General features: G+C 40.0%; 1 protein-coding gene across 1 annotated transcript in view; it reads left to right on the top strand.

The window, feature by feature from the left end:
• Nucleotides 1-19,697, top strand: part of syt9b (synaptotagmin IXb) — a 68,165-nt gene that overhangs the window by 28,372 nt on the left and 20,096 nt on the right. The window contains exons 2-4 of the mRNA XM_086301912.1: nt 2,665-2,840; nt 5,767-5,984; nt 6,677-7,217. Coding sequence (XP_086158038.1) covers nt 2,665-2,840; nt 5,767-5,984; nt 6,677-7,217 — 935 coding nt within the window. The remainder of the gene's footprint in view (nt 1-2,664; nt 2,841-5,766; nt 5,985-6,676; nt 7,218-19,697) is intronic.

Below are 19,697 nucleotides of genomic sequence, written 5' to 3'. Positions count from 1 at the left end.
ACTTTCACAGTGTGAAAAAACTCATCTAAATGTTTTTCAAAACTTCAGGATGCTGTTTTCATCTGTGTGCTTAGAACCCGTTTCTGCTAATTGATTTCAAATATTTCTACATAAATCATTCTGCAAGGCTGCTTTCCTCAGTGATTCTGTATAAAGTAAAAGTAGAAGTTGAAATAAGTTGCACAGTACAATGCAAAGAAAAACATCAAGTACTAAACTCTAATGGCATCCATAAATTAGCTGATCTAACCCTGGTTTAAGCATTCTCTGCTGTACTGTTAAGAGAAGCTCTTAGCTCTGCTTAGCAGGAACGACAAATAATAAACACTGTTAAAGAAGAATGGGTTCACGACCACAGATGAAATGTAATATAAACATGGCTTTCGGCAGCTGTTAAAAATGTAGAACAGATTCTTGCTCATGTGATGGCATGCCACTGGTACACAACTACTGCAGACATTGTGAATGCTGAGTTTATCACTGCTATTGTTCAAGCATAATCAAGGCTGCAGGGCATTGTACTGAGCAAGGAGCCTCCAAATTTCAGACCTTTGTTTTTGTGCGAGTTTGATTCAAAATGACTTGCAGGAAGAAAAAAAAAGAAAAAAAGGAAGATCCAGAGCGCTCAGTCGTGTCTCTAAGTTTTCCTCTTTAAAGCATCTTATCTCAGCAGACATTCTTAGCCAAGCTTTTAGATGAGTTTGAAAAGGCTGCTTCACAAGAAAGAGGTATCAACAAACATTATCTCTCTGAAGCTACAGGGTGCTATTACCTAGCAGATAAGAGGCAAACTCTCTCCTTAGCTAATGGACGACAACATTTTATCCAGTTGTCTCAAACGTCCATCAATCACTACTGCAGTCTGGAAATAAATATTGCATATTTTATGTGGTCCATACAGATGGAAATACAGAACAGATGCCCTGTAAATAGAGGGATACACAGGGATATTACAATTTTTAATGGCTGGAAACAGCACTGATGAGGACTGTGAGACAAAGAAATACACTTGTGGCCAATAACCCTAAAACAATGAGTGAGAGACATTAAAATGCATTGCAGTGCGGAACCACAGTTTGGATAATCATTCTCTGTGGGTTTGTCACAACCAGAGACCCTTTCAAGTTTGCTTTAAGAACTGAAGCATTTGCGTCATTGTTTATTTAATGCCCTAATTGTTAATTTAACAATTGTTAATTTAATTGTTAATTTAACGATAAAAATGTAAAACAATACCTAATTTGACAATTTCTGTTTGCACAATGGAACCCACCAAAATCCAGGTGTTTCACATTAAACCTCCTCATTGACATTCGGTCTGAATTCTAAGATGCGTAAACATGTAAATGTTGAATAAGCATGCTCCTGGTTATGGCTGTTTGGACCCTGTACAACCTTCTGTGCTTTGGTTTCTGGGTCATATTCAGAGCCCCTCACTCATGCAGAAGTCCGGTCAGTTTGTCAGATATTTTCCCAGCACAATTTGAGCCCCTTAGTACGAACTGAGCATGACTTCAGTGCCACAGCCTGCCTGTTTATTCAGCTAACCATGTAAATTCCTTCATGACTACAGTGTACCATGTCACAAAGCTCAACTAGCCAGTTTCACCAGGGAACTTGGTACTAACTAGGTGTGCCTAATGAAGTGACCAGTTAGCATAGATGTGTACAAGTCATGTAATGTGATATAAGATACGATAATACACTTGTGCTTATACTTATGTATACAGTTGTTTGCCTGTATACATTTTCTGCAGCTTCCGTTGGCTCTCAGTGGCACTCCCGCTACTTTATGTAAGCTGTATTTTCTTAAAGCATCTTTTATTTACTACAGCTTCAAAGGCAGCTGGGCTTTATTTGAAGCAAGCTTTTGTTATTATTAGTATGTGATTAGTGTATGCAGTGTATGTATCCTCCACTAGACAAACTCTCGTTTTTCAGCATTATGCTGTTAACACTAATTCAACAGTTCGGTGTCCATTTCAAATTAAAAGCCCTCTTATGTTTCTGTGCATTCAACAGAACAGGCAGTGTCTGGCCACAACACATTCCTGCACATGTTTTCCTGACTGTAGGTTATTTGCAATTATTTATACATTGGTTTGTTCACCTGCAAAATATCCATCCATTGCGCACCTATAATTATGTGTGTTGCACTGAAAGTGTCAGTTGTTAGATTTGTGCATTTGGATTTTTTAAAAAAAGAATGAGTGACATCTTTCCACATTTTCTTCTATCTATTCAGTTTTTAAAACATCCTAATAAGAGGAAAGATTATATGACTGTTGAAAAAGAATTATAATTAATAATAATTATTTATTAGAATTAGGTAATAATTTAAATGGGTCATCTCTCCCTGATCATTTTTTCCCTTTCAAGATTGTTTAGAATATTTTGATGTGGCCTTTTAGCACCTTATCAACATGGTAATGTATCTCTGTCTAATTGCTGGGATTTTTGGATAGTTCATTAAACATATTTTTTTCTTAAACTTTAGCCTACTATGAGAAAATGTTATATTTTCTTCTTTAACTTTGCATTCGTAATAAACACAGTCTGTCCTCCGTAGGGAGCTTGGTTTATCTGTGCCAGCATTTTTCACAGGCAAAGCTGCGTTCACCGTTCGCTGAGCATCTCCGCCTCCTTTTTCTCTTCCATCTCTAGATGTATCGGTGAGCCTGTTGTCTCTGCTGGTGACCACCTGTGGTCTGGCTCTCTTCAGCGTCTCCCTCTTTGTCTCATGGAAGCTGTGCTGGGTGCCACTAAGTGGTCGTTTCCTCCCAGATGTCCTCAAGGGGGCACACTTCTTGGGAGGAGACCAACAACCTGTCCTCACAGAGGTAAGGAGGAAGAGCAGGGTTAATTACTTGTATGAGCAACATTTAGTTTTAATGGGAATATCATGTAAACAGAAAGGAGCAGTAAAAATCATTTTTTTAAAGAATACTTTTCTTTGAATTTGCCAGTATTTAATTTCACAGTACAGATGCAGATAGGAAACCAGGGGTCACAAGAGGATATCACATGCAACCAACGTCATATTCGGCCAAAATCCAACCCGGTTGTTACAGTGATATGGTCTGCATCTTCGACAACCAGATACTCCAAAAATCTCCAGGGAAAATTGTATTTCACTTTGTCTTATTGCCGCTTTTTTGTATGTAATCAGTCTACTTGCACTGCAAGATTACTCCTAAAATAATACGGCCTTTATAGAATATAATTTATATAAAACTCTTATACAACACAGTTTAATACTTGATATTGTACTTATGTTGTCAAACTGTAATGATGTTGTTAGATAGCCACTGCCAAATTAGAATTAAAATCCATTTTAAAGGTCATACTACAACCTCATACTGCAATATTTAGAGCTGCTCAGCTAATTGGTACACGATGATAACCTGAACTGAAATGCTGCTGATTGCAAGCAGGTGTCATCTATACCATCAGTGTCGCTTCTGCAGCTCTGCTACTGCCAGCCATGTCTTTCTACATTGAGTTTACCTTTGACAATTATAGTCACAGTTGTGCCAGTGTAACAAACGGGGACACTAAAGCGGTCGCGCCAGAATGTCGTGCTAAAAAGAAAGATTCTTTAAAATACAAGGGGGAGCAAGCGAGTCAGATACCAAGGGCACAGAGATGAAGCAGGTCTGATCAGAAACAGTTTATTACTAGTCCAGAAAACACCAATAAAAACCACCCTTAAAAACACACACGATAGAAATATTATTGACAGATAAAGCCCCCCCAGCTAAAACCCAATGCTAAAGCTAGTAAAAATACAATTCTCTACATTTACTAAAATCCCCTGATGTAATGTCCCACAACCCTGGATGCATTATGGGTCCACCAGCAGGCCAGAGATTCCCTTGCATGAGTTGGGTCCATGCCAGCCCTGTCTTAGGCCGACGAGGAGGAGCCTCCTATCCCCTCTCTTGTCCACTCACTGGGCCCACCACATCCCAGCCCAGCTTCCATTTCACACCGGAATCCTCCACGCGATGCCACCATGGATCCCCTCGCGTCAGCACCCTGCAAATACACAAATAGGGGCCAGAAAACTCGTCCCGGAAGAGACCCTGGCTTATAGCCATGGCAACCCTTTCCCAGCACAGCTGCACCCAGCATATGACAGTGGGGAAAGCGTTACTCACATATGCCCATGTGCAGTCAGTCCACAGTGGATAAAAACCATGTCACATAAAACACTAAAAGCAATAGAAACAGAATAAAACCATGCAAATAAAACGACACTCATAAATAAACACTAAAAATCAGAATAAAACCCATATACAAGATATACACAAATTTCCACTGTGTGACACCAGCTCACATGTGGCATGGAATGGAAATACCCAGGTTCTGGGATCAGTGCAACTGCTGTACTTTTTGCACATTGGCAATAGACAGATAAGCTGGAAAAGTTGAAAACCCTTTATAAACCCATCCAACTTTCTCTATAACTATATAACTAACTATACTATGTTGGAATTTTTGCGTGAGAATGCAGATACCCAAGGTAATGTATAAAACGGTTCAGGGCTACAGCTATCTTCTTATATATTCTAGATATTAAAAATGTAATGAAAAGCATAAATTATGTAATGCTATTGCCATGATATAGATATGACTATGAAAAGTGGTTTGTGGTCTACTTTTGCTGACAAATGTGTCACATCCAATCTCTACAAAACAAACAACTCACATGAGACTAACCTGTTAACATTGGTGCTAACGAAGAAGCACACGTGTCATGCACAGGTACAAGAAGCAGTGTCTCTGAGAGTCTGCTCTTTTGAATGTTTTGTTGGGCTTGTTGAAGCTGTTGGGACTGGGCAGTGTAACCTTATCATTCTTCTTGGTCTGTAGAGTTTTTTCACTTAAAATAATTCCAGCTCTACTCAACTTTTACATGACTAAAGATCTAATCACCCAGAGTGATCCAAAATGTCCTGTTCTCTATTAATGGCCTTAAAGAGAGAACTTAGTAACATAGTTTTGCATCTGTTTCAAGCAGTTGTGCTATTTGAACTATGTATAATTATACACACAAACAGGAAGCCCTTTTTATAATGTGTATTTTCTATTTGACTGGGGTTTTCTACTTGGCATTGTACTGGTGCGAGTACACTGCCACCACTACTTTCAAATTGTGTACAAATTTCATCCTGAGTGTTTGTCGTCTGAGCTATGTTAGCGCAAAGGGAAGCTAAAACAATTGTTTGCTTAATCAATCAAAGCTACAGTCAAAAGATTTGCTTCTTTTTTGGTGGTTGTCTGCCAACTTTACATCGATGATAAGATCCCAGAAACTTAGGAAAGACTTACTGGACTGTCCTTGACCTATTTTTCATTTCATCTAGTTCTAATGCTAAGCTAACAACCTTGCAGATATCAATCTCTTTATTTGATTGTTGCCATGCACTTATTTTTTTTACTTATTTTCCAAGAAGGGCAGTCTTTAGAGCTTCATATTATAACATTTTAACCGTGATTAGTGGCAGTCGCGCTACAGGAATAAGTCTACAACAGAAACACATCATGTTTCAAAAAAGTACATGTCTTTTAAATTTTTTTTTATCTTAAAATAAGAAAAAGGATAATGACTCAAGTATTTAAAGAGGTGGAAGCATTTCAGGTTTAAGGCACTTCTGTTTAAAAATACAGCCAAGAAATTAATTTAACAGTCCAACTAAGCATTCCCACATTATATTTTTTTAATAGCATGCAGTAATGCAGACACTGATGTGTGCTGTGCAGGTGGACGGGGAGGAAAGGGAATACAGTGAAGATGGCTGTGTGAAGGAGCCTTCGGGGCCCCCTTCGGGTGTGCCTGTCCCGGAGTCGGCCTTGAAGATAAGCCACACATCACCTGACATCCCACTGGAGACGCAAACTAAGGTGGAGAAAAACCATGCTCACACTCTGGCCAGGGACAGGGTTCAGAGACAGATTACTGAACCTACCTCTTCTGTACGGTAAGTAGTTCTTAAAACTGTTGTCCAGTATTTAGTGTTGCTGACAGGTTAAATACAGATGACAGACAGAGTTCAGAGATTCTTAATTAGGAAAGTGACAGTATACATCAGGGATGTGTGCTACAAAGCAAGTTCGGGATATCCAGGATATCTTTTTCTTAACTTTCTTAACTTTTTCACTTACCCTGTTGGTTCTTTCATACCAAATGTTAACTTCCAACGTGACATCATTCATTCAACTAATGCCAGGTGAAGCTTCACATCAGCTGTGATTACACTACGACATCCTTAGCATAGAAATAAAGGTGTTTTTAATATTTATTGATGCGTATCTGGGAACAATAGTTTGTCAGAACTACAGGACCTATTACTGTCAGTGAAACTATATCTTTGGAATCTTTAAGGAACGGTGACAATATTTAGTTTTTTATATTTTGCTCTCATTTCTCAAAAATAACTCCCTCCAGAACATTTTACATGTGCAGTATAAGTTATCAAGGAAAATTTGTACCAATCTTGTAACACTGAAAACGCAGGGTTAGACCTTAAGTTAGCCTGTTAAACCCAAAATCCTACTTTGTAGTACAGGCCTCAGCTGCTAGAGAACACAGTAGATGCAAAGATTTAAGAATATATTTGCTGAATAATTTGAATTGCCTTATATACCTTCCAATTACACCACTTTGTTACAGGCACAACTCCTTCCGTCGTCAAATGAACTTATCCAATCCCGACTTCAACCCTGCTCAGTTCCAGCGCCAGGAGTCTTTGTCTGGTTTGGGTCGGATCAAACCAGAACTTTACAAGCAGCGCTCAATAGATGCAGAAGATGGCCATAGAACCTCTAACTGTGGGCGCCTTCACTTTATCCTTAAGTTTGACTTTGACCTGGAGCAGCTGATCGTGAAGATCCACAAGGCCCAGGACCTTCCTGCCAAGGATTTCTCAGGGACCTCTGATCCTTACGTCAAAATCTACCTGCTGCCCGACCGCAAAACCAAGCACCAGACCAAGGTGCACCGGAAGACACTCAACCCGGTTTTTGATGAAGTGTTCCTCTTTCCTGTGGCGTACGCAGATCTGTCGAATCGTAAGCTACACTTCAGTATTTACGACTTTGACAGGTTCTCTCGCCATGATTTGATTGGCCAAGTGGTGGTGGACAACTTCTTGGATCTTTCCGACTTTCCCCGGGAGACAAAACTGTGCCGGAACATACAATATGTAACCTCGGTGAGAACTAGCTTCTTTACATTCTTTGACTGTCCATTTTACTCTCTCTTCGTCATATTAAGGCCACATTTATTACATTTACTAAACGTTTTATTATTTATTGTCAGTACCATGAGACTTGATGGTGAGACCGACACTATCTGTAGCTCCCAAAATCCCTTGTCTTTTTTTCAGTCTGTAACAAATCTGCTCAAACAATCAAAAAGAGCAAGAACTCCTGTAAAACCCTGTTATAACAGCAGAGGGAAGGAGATAAGTCAGCGGACTTGTATCTCATTTCCCCTCCAAGTGGAACTCATCTGTGGTTTCAAGAGGCAAAGACATAAAAATATACTTAGACACAGTTAATGTTTAATGAAACCAGTAGGGAACACTTGGGGGTAGTGACCCAGATCTACACATAAGATTAGGGTCGGTTTGACAGAGATACAGTGACACTGTCTATATTACATTATTCACTGGAATAAATCTACAGCATTGGTACACAGAGTAACTCAGTTAGGAAGTTAGATCCTCCTATCAGGGAAGGATAGACATTTTTGTTGTTGTTTATGGGCAAATAGTGTCAGATCACACTGATTATGAGCAAATGTAATCTGTTTATGGAATCGTAATGGGCGGACTAGGATTAAAAGACCGTTCTGCATATTTAGTCATTTGTAAGTGAAGCATTGCTTCATTGTGTACGGAAGTTTAGAAGTTAAGCCTTACACTAATCATTGAACAGAAATCATAGCATTTATTCCTCAAAACATACTCAAAACAAACTAGTGTATAATCTGATTTTTAGGCTGGTGAGATATGCAAATAGATTTAGCAGAGTAAAAACTCCAAATGAGAAATTCCGTGTTTTATTTAAAGCTGGTATCAGACTTTATCTTCATATTAGTCTTAGTCACGCTGCTGTAATTAGGCCATTTGATCAAAGAGATGCTGAAGTCAGGTAGACAAGTGAGTCAAGGACAAGGGTGGAATAATTAATTTCGTTTTGAGCCTGTAAACAATTTACAGAATAAAAAATAGGCCAAGGCTCTTGATTATGGATGCAGTCGATGTTTTCTGTGCTTTGTCTTTGTAATGACATATCCATTAGTCGTACAGAAATAGTTTGTGTTTAGCACAATAAAACACGCAACCAACATGGCGGTGATGCTATACACCTGCAAAACATAATCAGTTGTCATTGTAAGCTTGCTTGCATGATGATGTTTGCATTTAGCTCAGTTAGCAACGCCTCACTGTTACCATACGAGTGTAGAGGTTGTTGTGCGCCAAGTTGAATAGATGCACTCAGGTAGGTAAACGATGGCTGTAGCTTCTGGGTGTGAAAAGTGATGCTTGTGCAGAAATGCTTTAAACCCCTCTTATTAACTATTCGTAAACTGTTTACTGTAACATTTCTGTAATGAAGTGCCTTGATATTAGTTGTTGAGGTACCTTGCTGATGCATTTGTAGTCAAACCATTTACTTTTTCCTTTACCTCTTGCCGCAGCCCTTTGCTCTGAAACCAAAGACATGATAGTGTGAGTTACATTTTTCAGTTTAGTAGATTTTGCCCTGATTGCAATTCCAGAACCAAAGTGTCCACCAAACAGAACATGTCCTTTTGTCCTATTATGCAACTCCTGTATCAATTGAGCATTCAGTGCAATTGTGATTTTTCTTTGTTGTTTCTGTTCCCTTGTCTAATAACTGTTGCAAGCAGCATTTTACATGCAAATGATTAATTAAGAGTGTTTACATAGCTGAAGATGGTATTAGACTTGTGTTCCTGCTTTTATCTGTGATTCTGTTTATAAAAGAGGCCCATACGTTTGCACGTCTTTAGAAAAGCATCTGACAAATACAGTGCATATGAACATGTGTGCCAATGTGTCAGGATTGTGACCACCACTCAGCCTAATTTTGAGGCTTTGAAACTTACAAGGCCAACGCAGCTGCTCCTCATCAACTAATTAAGTTCAAAGAGAGAAAATGATCGTTAGCTGGGCCAGCGTTAAACCAGTTCTGACCTGTTTGTGCCTCGTTAACTACAGTGATGTGAAGACGCAGTGGGACAACACTCCCACCTCATAAACACACACATACTAATCTCATTGGTTCACAAATATTGTTTCCACACTGCGCAGACTCAACAGCATTGCCAACTAAATAAGGTCAGTCTAATTGGGTCAGGCCCTCCTCTGAGACTTTCAATATGTGATGTATAGCTGTCCTGTCTTGTATGTCCAAGTCATAAGGCGTCCACTTTCTAGATATAATGCCTTTTTAACCATCCACCTTAACACCATAGATAAAAATGGACACTGACAGACATCTCCAACTCTGCATAGTTTACCTTTACCTTTATTTTCGTTTTAAGCAAGAGGATATACAGTATAGTTCAAGATGTCAAACTCAATCATACGTGAACTTTAGTTATAATGAAACAGTGCCATTAATACAGGTTCTATTTGACTGAATCACCTGTACTTCAAGCTGCAAGGCTGAATTAGAAGTCACTTTCTATTTTTTGAATTGGTGAATGGGTTTTTTGAACAAGAACACCAACTTTGGCAGATGGATAGTTTGGATTGGTGAAGCTGTATGTGGTCGTTATTAGGTTGAGTTTGGTTATCACTGAAGTATATTTTTAACCTGTGTCACATCAAGTCAAGAATAGACCAGAAAGAGCCCTGGTACTATGAAAAAGATCACACTCAACACACGTAAAACAACGGACATGTCAGCCTCTAGAAAATGAATGAAATCAACTGGTAAATGGATACATTTAAACACAAAGGCCTCCATCACATAGTTTATATTGTGTCCACTGACTCAACTCTCTGAGAGCCACTGTCACACAGTGGGTAAACAGAGAGGGTAAAACTATCTCACTCTTGCTTATCACTAGGAAATCATAGTTATACACTATTCTATCAATTTACAGTGGAAACCGCATTTTCTATTTTTTTAATGTGACAAGAACAGGAAGAGAGCGAGATCATGCTGAGTTGCATGCTGAACATTTTGTAAATGTTTTCAAAGTATTTTCTCCATATATCTTAATATGACCCAATCTGACTTTTAGCTGGTTAAATTTCACAGGATTAAAAAGGATTTTTGTAAAGTTGCTCGGCAGGTCTTTTATTTTTATTTTGCTGCATTCATGTCAATTTTGTAAAAAATTAAAAAATATGACGTTGACGGCTTGTACAGCAAGTAACGTTAATCCAAACTGTAACTTGAGTCTCTCTTAGCCTTCAGATTAGGCGTCCATAAACGAGGTTACACGTGTAACTGTGCTTCTCTGTTTCCAGAAAGCAGTCAAAGCCCAGAAATCTGTTAAAACAATCCCATGTTTTTATATGCATGCACAAAATACATAGATAATGATTGTTCTCTCTTATTTTTACAGAGAATCAGTTTGATTACTCAGATTTGTGTCTGCACAGCCATGTGAGCGTCTCAGGATTTTAGGTCTATGAGGGAGGTCTAAAGAAAAATATAAAGTTTCTATTACCTCTTTCACTATCCCCAGCAGAACTAGGTTACCTCCCTTGAGGTTACAGATTGGGACCCCGTGTTGGTCTTCTCACAGTGTCTGTGCATTAATCATGGCTCTTGGCAGTGAATGAACCCCTAGCCATTGCAGGCCATATGCACTGGACTCTAATGCATACATGTTTCTGAGTTGCATGCTTATAGACATCAGAGCCATGATGTCTATAAGTTATGGTTATGTATATAAGGTTAGGCATAAAAGCAAATTCTCAAGATCTTGAACCTGTTACTCTAGCATGTTGATTTTTAATTAAAATTAACATATTTCTAGAGTTTTTATAGCCCCAAGCAAGTAATAGAAAGATGTTTTGTGAATTTGTGTCAGAGTTATAACACTTGTTATGTTGTTGTTGTTGCTGTTAATGTGATTAATTACTGGAGCAGCTTTTGAAATCCTACTCTGGAATGCTTTGCTGGCACAGGAAGGAATGCAGCTTCACTTTGTCCTCTATTTTTCAGTAGCACTGCAAAGGACTTCAGTCATATTAAAAAAAAGATATTATACATACGGGGATTTTAGCGATGAGGAATTAGGAAAAGGTTAAAATGGCCAGATTATATATCAAGACGCATACTTTTCGTTTTCATCAGTGGATTACCAAATGGGTGAAAAGGAAGTTCTGCATAACATTGTCCTAAAACTAAAAGCTTACTGACTGAACTGCTTCAGTTATTTTGGGAGTTTTGTCTTTACTCATCTCTTTTCACTTTCTATGCGTTTACAGACCACTCTGCATTTAATCACAAGTTATTATTTATCTCTGGCTCCCACCCTCACCTTGAACTCAGATGGCCCCGCCCCTCCCTGAGCCTAGTTCTGCCGTAGGTTTCTTCCTGTTAAAAGGAAGTTTTTTCTTCCCACTGTTGCCACATGCTCTTATGATTGTTGGTTTTCTCTATATTATTGTTGGGTCTTTACCTTACATTATTTTTATAGAGCGCTTTTCTACTCTCTCAAAGTACTCAAAGCGCTCTATACAACATGCCACATTCACTTTCTTCTAAACTTTGAGTGCTTCCTAACCAGGGATTGAACTGGTCAGTAGGTGACCTGCTCTACCTCCTGAGCTACAGCCACCCCACTATTACCTTTACATTTAAATGTAATAAGATTTTGAAAATTCATGTTGTCCAGCTAAACTATACTAATGGAAACATAAACTGGAACAAAGAGCTAAGACTCGAGTTCCGAAAGAAGAAGAAAATCTGATATAAACAATAAATAACTAAGAACAAAACCAAAAAGTAAAAAAAAATTTAAAGCCCAAGAAAACTCAAAATTCTGGGTTGGGGACTCAAAACCTTGACAAGCCCTTTCTATATGTTATCTGCATTTTCTCCCTTGAGCTATGCAGCTTCCTTGAATTATTTGCTTTCCAGCAGATGACTTTTTGCCAGATAGACGTCTCTGTCCTCTTTCTTCTTAGCGAAAGATTTTTGGGGACAGCAAGGACAATAAAGAGCTCAGAGCCACTGTAACCTGCAGCGTCTGCAGGGCCAGTCAATACTATTGACTGCAATCTGCTTGGCCTGTAATTAGGACAATGATGAATGGGGTCAGCATGTACATTCAAAGTGTGAGTGTGTGTGTGTGTTGTTAATTCAGTAAAGGAGCTTTCCATTTCCCGACAAGGTCCTTTATCCATAATAATGGCATTTTTCCTGATTCATTATAAGATTTCTACGTTTCTTAAGTCTTGCTGTAAAGGTATATGCTTTATACGTACATGTACAATGTATTTATATTGAGACAATAAGAGTATGAAATGCCCCCCAAACTGTTCAGTAGCTTGTTATACAAAGCAAACAACTACTGGTAAATTCTACTTCATGTTCATGCATGCACTCAAAACGTGTACTTGCTAAAAACGCTGAGAGTGTATGTGATTGACCTGAAAGGTATGTATCTATCCTCACCTGGTTTAATGTTCAAACCCTTTCCATGCAGGTGAAATCTAGGCTTGCTTGTCCTGTTCAGACACCAATGAAGGTCATAGGAAACAAATAATATCCTATTCAGTGTGTATATATATATATATATATATATATATATATATATATATATATATATATAATAGCAGTCTTTCCTCAGAGGAGCAGATAGGATATTGGCATTCCAAGTCCTCTATTCTCAGCAGACGTTTTTACCCTCTAAAATATCCTGTTAACCCTTTAAAACCGATCGGAGCGGGCACGCTCCGTTTTGTGCAACTACTTTAAAATCCCGGTAGCTCTGCAACCATGTGAGCTAGCGCAATAATTTTTTTTGCATATGAAATTGGAGGAGTTGTACTTACATCTTATGCCATCAGCTTGTCCTCGGTCACAGTTTCCTTCCACATAAAGCTTTGCAAAAACTGCATAAAAAGCGCTTGGAGCAACAAAAACATAATATTCCAGAAACACGCCTTGCCGATCCGATCAGCTGTTCATAACACTTCCTACGTTGGAATAGACGTCAGCGCGAACTATCGCATGTCCGCCATGACCTGCCCGAAACCGGAAGTGACGCAATTTTTGCGGAAATGTAGTTTTTATTACCGTCAGGGCCTCATGAGCCTATACTGGTGTTTTTAAAAGTTATGTTTGACTTTATGACTTTCTGTGTTGATTCTGGGATGCTTAGGACTCATATTGCACTGCTGGAAATATTTTATTTTGATATATATGCTGTTTTTGCACTATAATATTTATTTTCGTTTTTCCTGCAGTGTATAAAAATTGGTGTTTTTCAAAAATAAAACTATGAAGACACTCAAAATAAATTTCCTGTGGTAGGAAACTATTTTGTGCAACTTTTCTGTATTTACAGTTTTGAGGGATAAGCCTCTTAAATTTCTCTAACTAGAAATATATGTTTAAAAAAAACAAAACGATTTTCAATTTTTTTGTAGTTTATTGCACTTTTTTGCAATTTATGTAATTACTATGCACTTAATGCATACATATTATTAAAATTTAGGCTGTAATGGTTGTAATGATGTATAGCAACTTGAAATGCTCCCAAAAATGTCTCCACAGCATGTAAAAATATAATATAAGCTCTGGCGGGCTTGGTTCTATGGTAGGTCTTAAAGGGTTAAAGAGGGTAAAAAGCTAAATCGCCAAAGCTGTAACGTAGTGGCTATAAAAGGTAATATGGACTTTCTAGTACTAACATCTCAGAGGTAATTGGACAATTAACTCACAAGTCATTAGGCTGAAGAAGCAAAGAGAGAGCAAAAAAAGTTAGGAATGGGCAAATCAGTCTGTTAATCTTAGATTGACTAGAGTAAGCATGCATTTTATGCACAGTGTGCCAGAGGAAGAAATGTTCAGATCTATGGATGCATCTCTGCTGGAACCCATGTGACAGAGCAACTTTTCCTTTATAAGTTGCAATGGATTTAGTTTGCTTCTTTACAGATTAAAGTCTTACACTAGTCTTACTCGACTGGACATTATGAAGGATCCTTTTGCCTAACCTGATTCTGCCAGGGTGTATTTATTTATGCAGCTGAAGTTCAGCCTAGTCAGTGATTTATTTATTTCCACCATGTTCATCCAGGCAGATATATTGTACTTCTGACTGGCTCTCATGTAACAGGATTTCCAGTGTTTAAGGGAGTCAAATGCTCTGATGCTTACTTTTTGGTCCTTGTAGTTTTCATTTCTTTTACTATTCAAACTGAAAAGATGAAAAAGAAAAGAAAAATCTTGAAAATTTGATTGTAATCATAAATAACACTGCAGTGCATATAGTACACAGAGAATTTGTCACAATCAGATTGTGGCAGTTTACAGATATTTATTCCAGAAACAAGAAACATCTAACATCTAATGAAAGGTTGGAATAACAGACTCGGGTACTCCTCTGCAGGAACAGGAACGGGCAACAGGTGTGATCACTGAAGCGAAGGTAACCCAGCCCACATCTCTAAAAGGAAAACAATTTCTTGGCTCAAAGGGACCATGAGTTTTGGGCAGGAAACAAAGGGGGTTGTTACCCTAAAGAGGTCTTGATAGGAGAGCTTCCAGTAACTGCAGAGGTGGAAGTGTTAAAAGCATATTTAATCCAAGTTAGATAGTTAATACAGGAGGTAGGATTTGAAGAAACAAGACAACGTAATCCAACTTCTAACTCCTGATTTGGTCTCTTAGTTTGGCTGCTTGATTGGAGATGGAACCCTGAAGACAAGCTAATAACACTAGGTCTAAATGCCCCACAACAAGTCTTCCCTACTTAGGAGATTAATTGAAGGCCTCTATCTGATACTGTATCAACAGAAATGGGAGAACACGTGCTGGACAAGTAGTTGAGCAGTCTCTGTGGTCAAACGGGGCTTGGGTAATGCTATAAAAGGAGCAGCTTTAGAAAATCTATTGATAAGGGTGAGCATTATATAGTTGCCTTCAGAGGAGGGCAGACCAGTAAAAAGATCCAGAGCTATGTGTGACAGAGAGTGACTAGGAACTGGCAGGGATAGCAATTGACCAGAGAAAAGTGGTTAATAGCTTTGTGGTATTCCAAGTTTCTGAATAAATTGACTGTCTAACAAGCTTTGTTTAGCTCCAGAGTCAATTACAGCTTGGAAAGTCACAGAATCCTGAATAAAACAGAAGGATGCTGGCAACAACATTTTAGAAACAGTTTTAAATTGGGTGCTTTCCACCAACATCCCCACTTCTCCTGGGAGGCATTTTCTTTTGGCCTCCTGGGGCTAATGAAATGGCCGGGTTGGCCACAGTAGATGCAGACTTCAGCCTTGATCCTTTTCTGCAATTCTTGCAAAGTTAGTTTAAGCACGGCTGAGCTGCACTGACTCCTCAGAATGATCCTGTCCACTGACACCGGAAGTGGAAGTTAGAGAGGATCAGGTGGTAGGAACCGCGGATAACTGGAATTTAAGGTTTCTCTCCAGAACCTGCTTCTGCTGGTGATAGTTAACTTTTATGGTTAATGAGATTAAATGATCCAAACTGGCAGGGTCACCTTGAGAAGATAGCTCATACCTGATAGAACATATACTCTCGTTTCAGCATCCAAAACTCAACAGAAATTGCTGCACACTTTCACTTACTTGACATAAATTTTAAACCCTCCTTGCTGCCTCTTCCTCATGAAAAGGATGGTCAAAAACCATCCTGAATCCTCCACAAATCATTCATAAATGAAGGACTCAACAGGGTTATTGTTTGGGTAAGATTCTTCCCACAAGAGAGCCTCATTAAGTGGTGCATTTAAGAGGGATCATTTGTAAAGGAGCAAGATGTTTAGCTAAACAACAGTAACCATTGCAACAGAAACCATCCACAATAACCCAAATGACTTCCAAAGGGCTCAGGACATGGAACAGATGGAGGGCAGGGGTTCAGCTTCAACCATCTGAGGCGTGCCTGTGGGTTCAGTGGGGCAAGGCTGTGTCAGCTCATGATTTGAATTGCACTGTTCATTTCATTTATTTCGCCATTTCTTTCTGTTCATTTGAGCCATTGGTGGACTACTTGTAGCTGCTCAGCTGACAAGCTCTGAATCTGCTCGTGTTGGCCAACCAACAACATGACATGGGACACAGCTGCACGCATGGCCAAATCGTTCTGTCATAATGAATTGGAAAAAAGACTCAAAAGGAGGACTCTTACGTCAGTTTACAGATCATTATTACAGCAACAATACCAAATAATTAATCAAAGTAACCGAATCGGGTAAGTGCTGCTCTATAGGAATGGGTCAAAGTTTCCTGTCGGAGAGGGAAACAGGAGTTAGCTGAGATCCACGTGAGTATGAAGTACTTGGTTATCTTTAGCAGCTGACTGCAGGGGAGTATACAGGCAGCCAATGGAGTCCAGAGGGAAAGAGAAAGAAATGAATAAGCAGAAGAGAGCAGGCAGGCAAGTGAGCAAAGCACATCTTCCTCCAAAAAGAAGGTGACTGGCTGGAGTTAAGCAGGTAAGTGTGGCAGCTGGGGAAGATGGAGGACTCTGTCTTCAGCTGTTGTTCTTCAAAGTATCACTGGGAAGGAGACAAAAGAGCATGGTCTCAGACCGAACACACACAAGGAAAACTTGATTTACAGCAGAGGGCCCGATCACCACCATAGGCAATAATGATCTGGCAAGAAATATGAGCACCACCTGGTCCTTAAATATGGCATAGCTTGAGTTTGACCGCTAAAGAGCCCAGCACCCCACTACTCACAGGGCAGGCCATCCAAAGAACCTGACCCATTACTACCCCTGAGAGTAGTAATTGAGTAAGGAGATAAAGGGAGAGAAGAAAGAGAATTGGGGAAACCGAAAACCTCCCATTACAGAGCACAATAACCTTAACGCAATGATTCATTGACATATCTATATATGTATCTCTCTCTCTCTATATATAGGGGTGCAACGATATTCGTATCGATATTGAACCGTTCGATACAGTGCTTTCGGTTCGGTACGCATATGTATCGAACAATACAAAATTTTTAATTTATTTTATCAAATTTCCTTCTGACGATGCTGTCTGTGTTGAGCGCTCAGTGAATCTGCGTTCGACTACTCCGCCTAGGCTGCACTGTCGAGCGCAGATCCGCTGAGCGCTCAACACAGACAGCATCATCAGAAGGAAGAGCACAGGGCAAGCTAGCGAGACAGAAGTTAAGCTCTCCTTGCAACATGGCTCTCTCTCTCTGTCTCTGCGACTGTGTGTTTCCTGGGTGAGAGAGCGCCTTTTCGTTGTTGTTGTGCTAAGCTAACAGACAGAATGCTACAAGCATAGCTCTAAAGAATGTAGCATCATGGGCAGTGTAGTCCGTGTTGCAGGGAGAATGGACTGCCATACACGTTATGGGTCTGTGAGCGCGAGGAGGGAGAAAAAGGGGAGTGGAAAGGTACGAGTTGTCATCGAGGAAAAACGGGAGCTGGAAGCATGTAAATATAATAATAACCACTTCAGCCAAGAAGAGTGCCTGACGAGCCCAGTTGTAAGTAAGCTATTAAGACTCGACTGTACACCGTGTTCGTGTTTTCCTCCGAAAACAATAAGTTCCGTTGGAGCAGTCTTTCAACGCCTCTCTCTGTCTCTCGCAAGAAAAGTTGACCCACACAACAAAGTAAAGCTATTTTTCGGCTACGAGCCGACAGGGACCCCGCCGTATTAGTCAGAGGTCCCTTTACTACAGTTCGGAGTCGCGGACCTTCAGTAATAGTAATAAATCACACAGCAATAGTACATTCACGTAGTTGTAAAAAGCATGATAATATATTAAGTAATCCAAAGTATTCAGAATACGTTACTCTCATTGAGTAACGTAACGGAATACGTTACAGAATACATTTTGGGGCATGTATTCTGTATTCTGTAATGGAATACATTTTAAAAGTAACCTTCCCAACACTGTTTATGGTTTCATGGACAAAATAATTTCTGTGGCTGCAATATGATGAGCTATATAACCATAAGTGGTCCGCATTCGCTGTCAAAATAAAAAACACGCAAAGGGTTAGGGTTAAATTTAAAAACTGTACTTTTGAGTTAAAATATATATTTATAATTTTAATCAATGACAAATTAAAAAGGCATGAACATTTTTTTTGTATCGAAAAAATATCGAACCGTGACACCAAAGTATCGAACCGAACCGAACCGTGAATTTTGTGTATCGTTGCACCCCTAATATATATATATATATATATATATATATATATATATATATATATATATATATATATATATATATAGTCACCATCAAGTGCGGGATCTACCAAGGAGATGCTCTGTCCCCACTGCTGTTCTGCATAGGCCTGAACCCCCTCAGTGAGATCATTAACAAGACTGGCTACGGATACCGACTACGGAACGGAGCAGTTGTCAGCCAGCTCCTGTACATGGATGACATCAAACTGTATGCCAAGAGTGAACGAGACATCGATTCACTGATCCACACTACCAGGCTATACAGCAATGACATTGGAATGTCATTCGGACTGGAGAAGTGTAGTCGGATGGTAACAAAGAGAGGGAAGGTAGTCAGAACTGAGGGGATTGAACTACCAGAAGGCAACATTGCAGACATAGAGGACAGTTACAAGTACCTGGGGATCCCGCAGGCAAATGGGAACCATGAAGAGGCCGCTAGAAAGGCTGCAACCACCAAGTACCTGCAGAGGGTCAGGCAAGTCCTGAGGAGTCAGCTGAATGGTAAGAACAAGATCCGGGCCATCAACACGTACGCCCTGCCTGTGATCAGGTACCCTGCTGGGGTAATAGGCTGGCCAAAGGAGGAGATAGAAGCCACTGACATAAAGACAAGAAAGCTCCTTACCATGCATGGAGGGTTTCACCCCAAGTCCAGCACCCTGAGGCTGTACGCTAAGCGGAAGGAAGGGGGCCGGGGACTGGTGAGTGTCAGCAACACAGTCCAGGATGAGACAACGAACATCCAAGAATACATTGGGAAGATGGCCCCAACTGACCGAGTGCTCAGTGAATACCTCAGGCAGCAGAAACCCAAGAAAGAGGAGGGATACGAGGAACCATCATGGAAGGACAGGCCCCTGCACGGTATGTACCACCGGCAGATAGAGGAGGTGGCTGATATCCAGAAATCCTACCAGTGGCTGGACAAAGCTGGACTGAAAGACAGCACAGAGGCACTAATCATGGCAGCACAAGAACAAGCTCTGAGTACAAGATCCATAGAGGCTGGGGTCTATCACACCAGGCAAGACCCCAGGTGCAGGCTGTGTAAAGATGCCCCAGAGACAATCCAGCACATAACAGCAGGGTGCAAGATGCTAGCAGGCAAGGCATACATGGAACGCCATAACCAAGTGGCCGGCATAGTGTACAGGAACATCTGTGCCGAGTATAACCTGGAAGTCCCGAGGTCAAAATGGGAGATGCCCCCAAGGGTGGTGGAGAATGACCGAGCTAAGATCCTGTGGGACTTCCAGATACAGACGGACAAAAT

This window comes from Aulonocara sp. 'chitande type north' Nkhata Bay, linkage group LG7 (genome assembly GCF_057382095.1).
Source record: "Aulonocara sp. 'chitande type north' Nkhata Bay isolate Kocher_YH1m ecotype deep benthic linkage group LG7, A_spYH_male_GT1.1, whole genome shotgun sequence".
Taxonomy (NCBI): Eukaryota; Metazoa; Chordata; class Actinopteri; order Cichliformes; family Cichlidae; genus Aulonocara; species Aulonocara sp. 'chitande type north' Nkhata Bay.
Note: the sequence above shows the minus strand (reverse complement) of the source record. Positions and strands in the feature narration are given on the sequence as shown.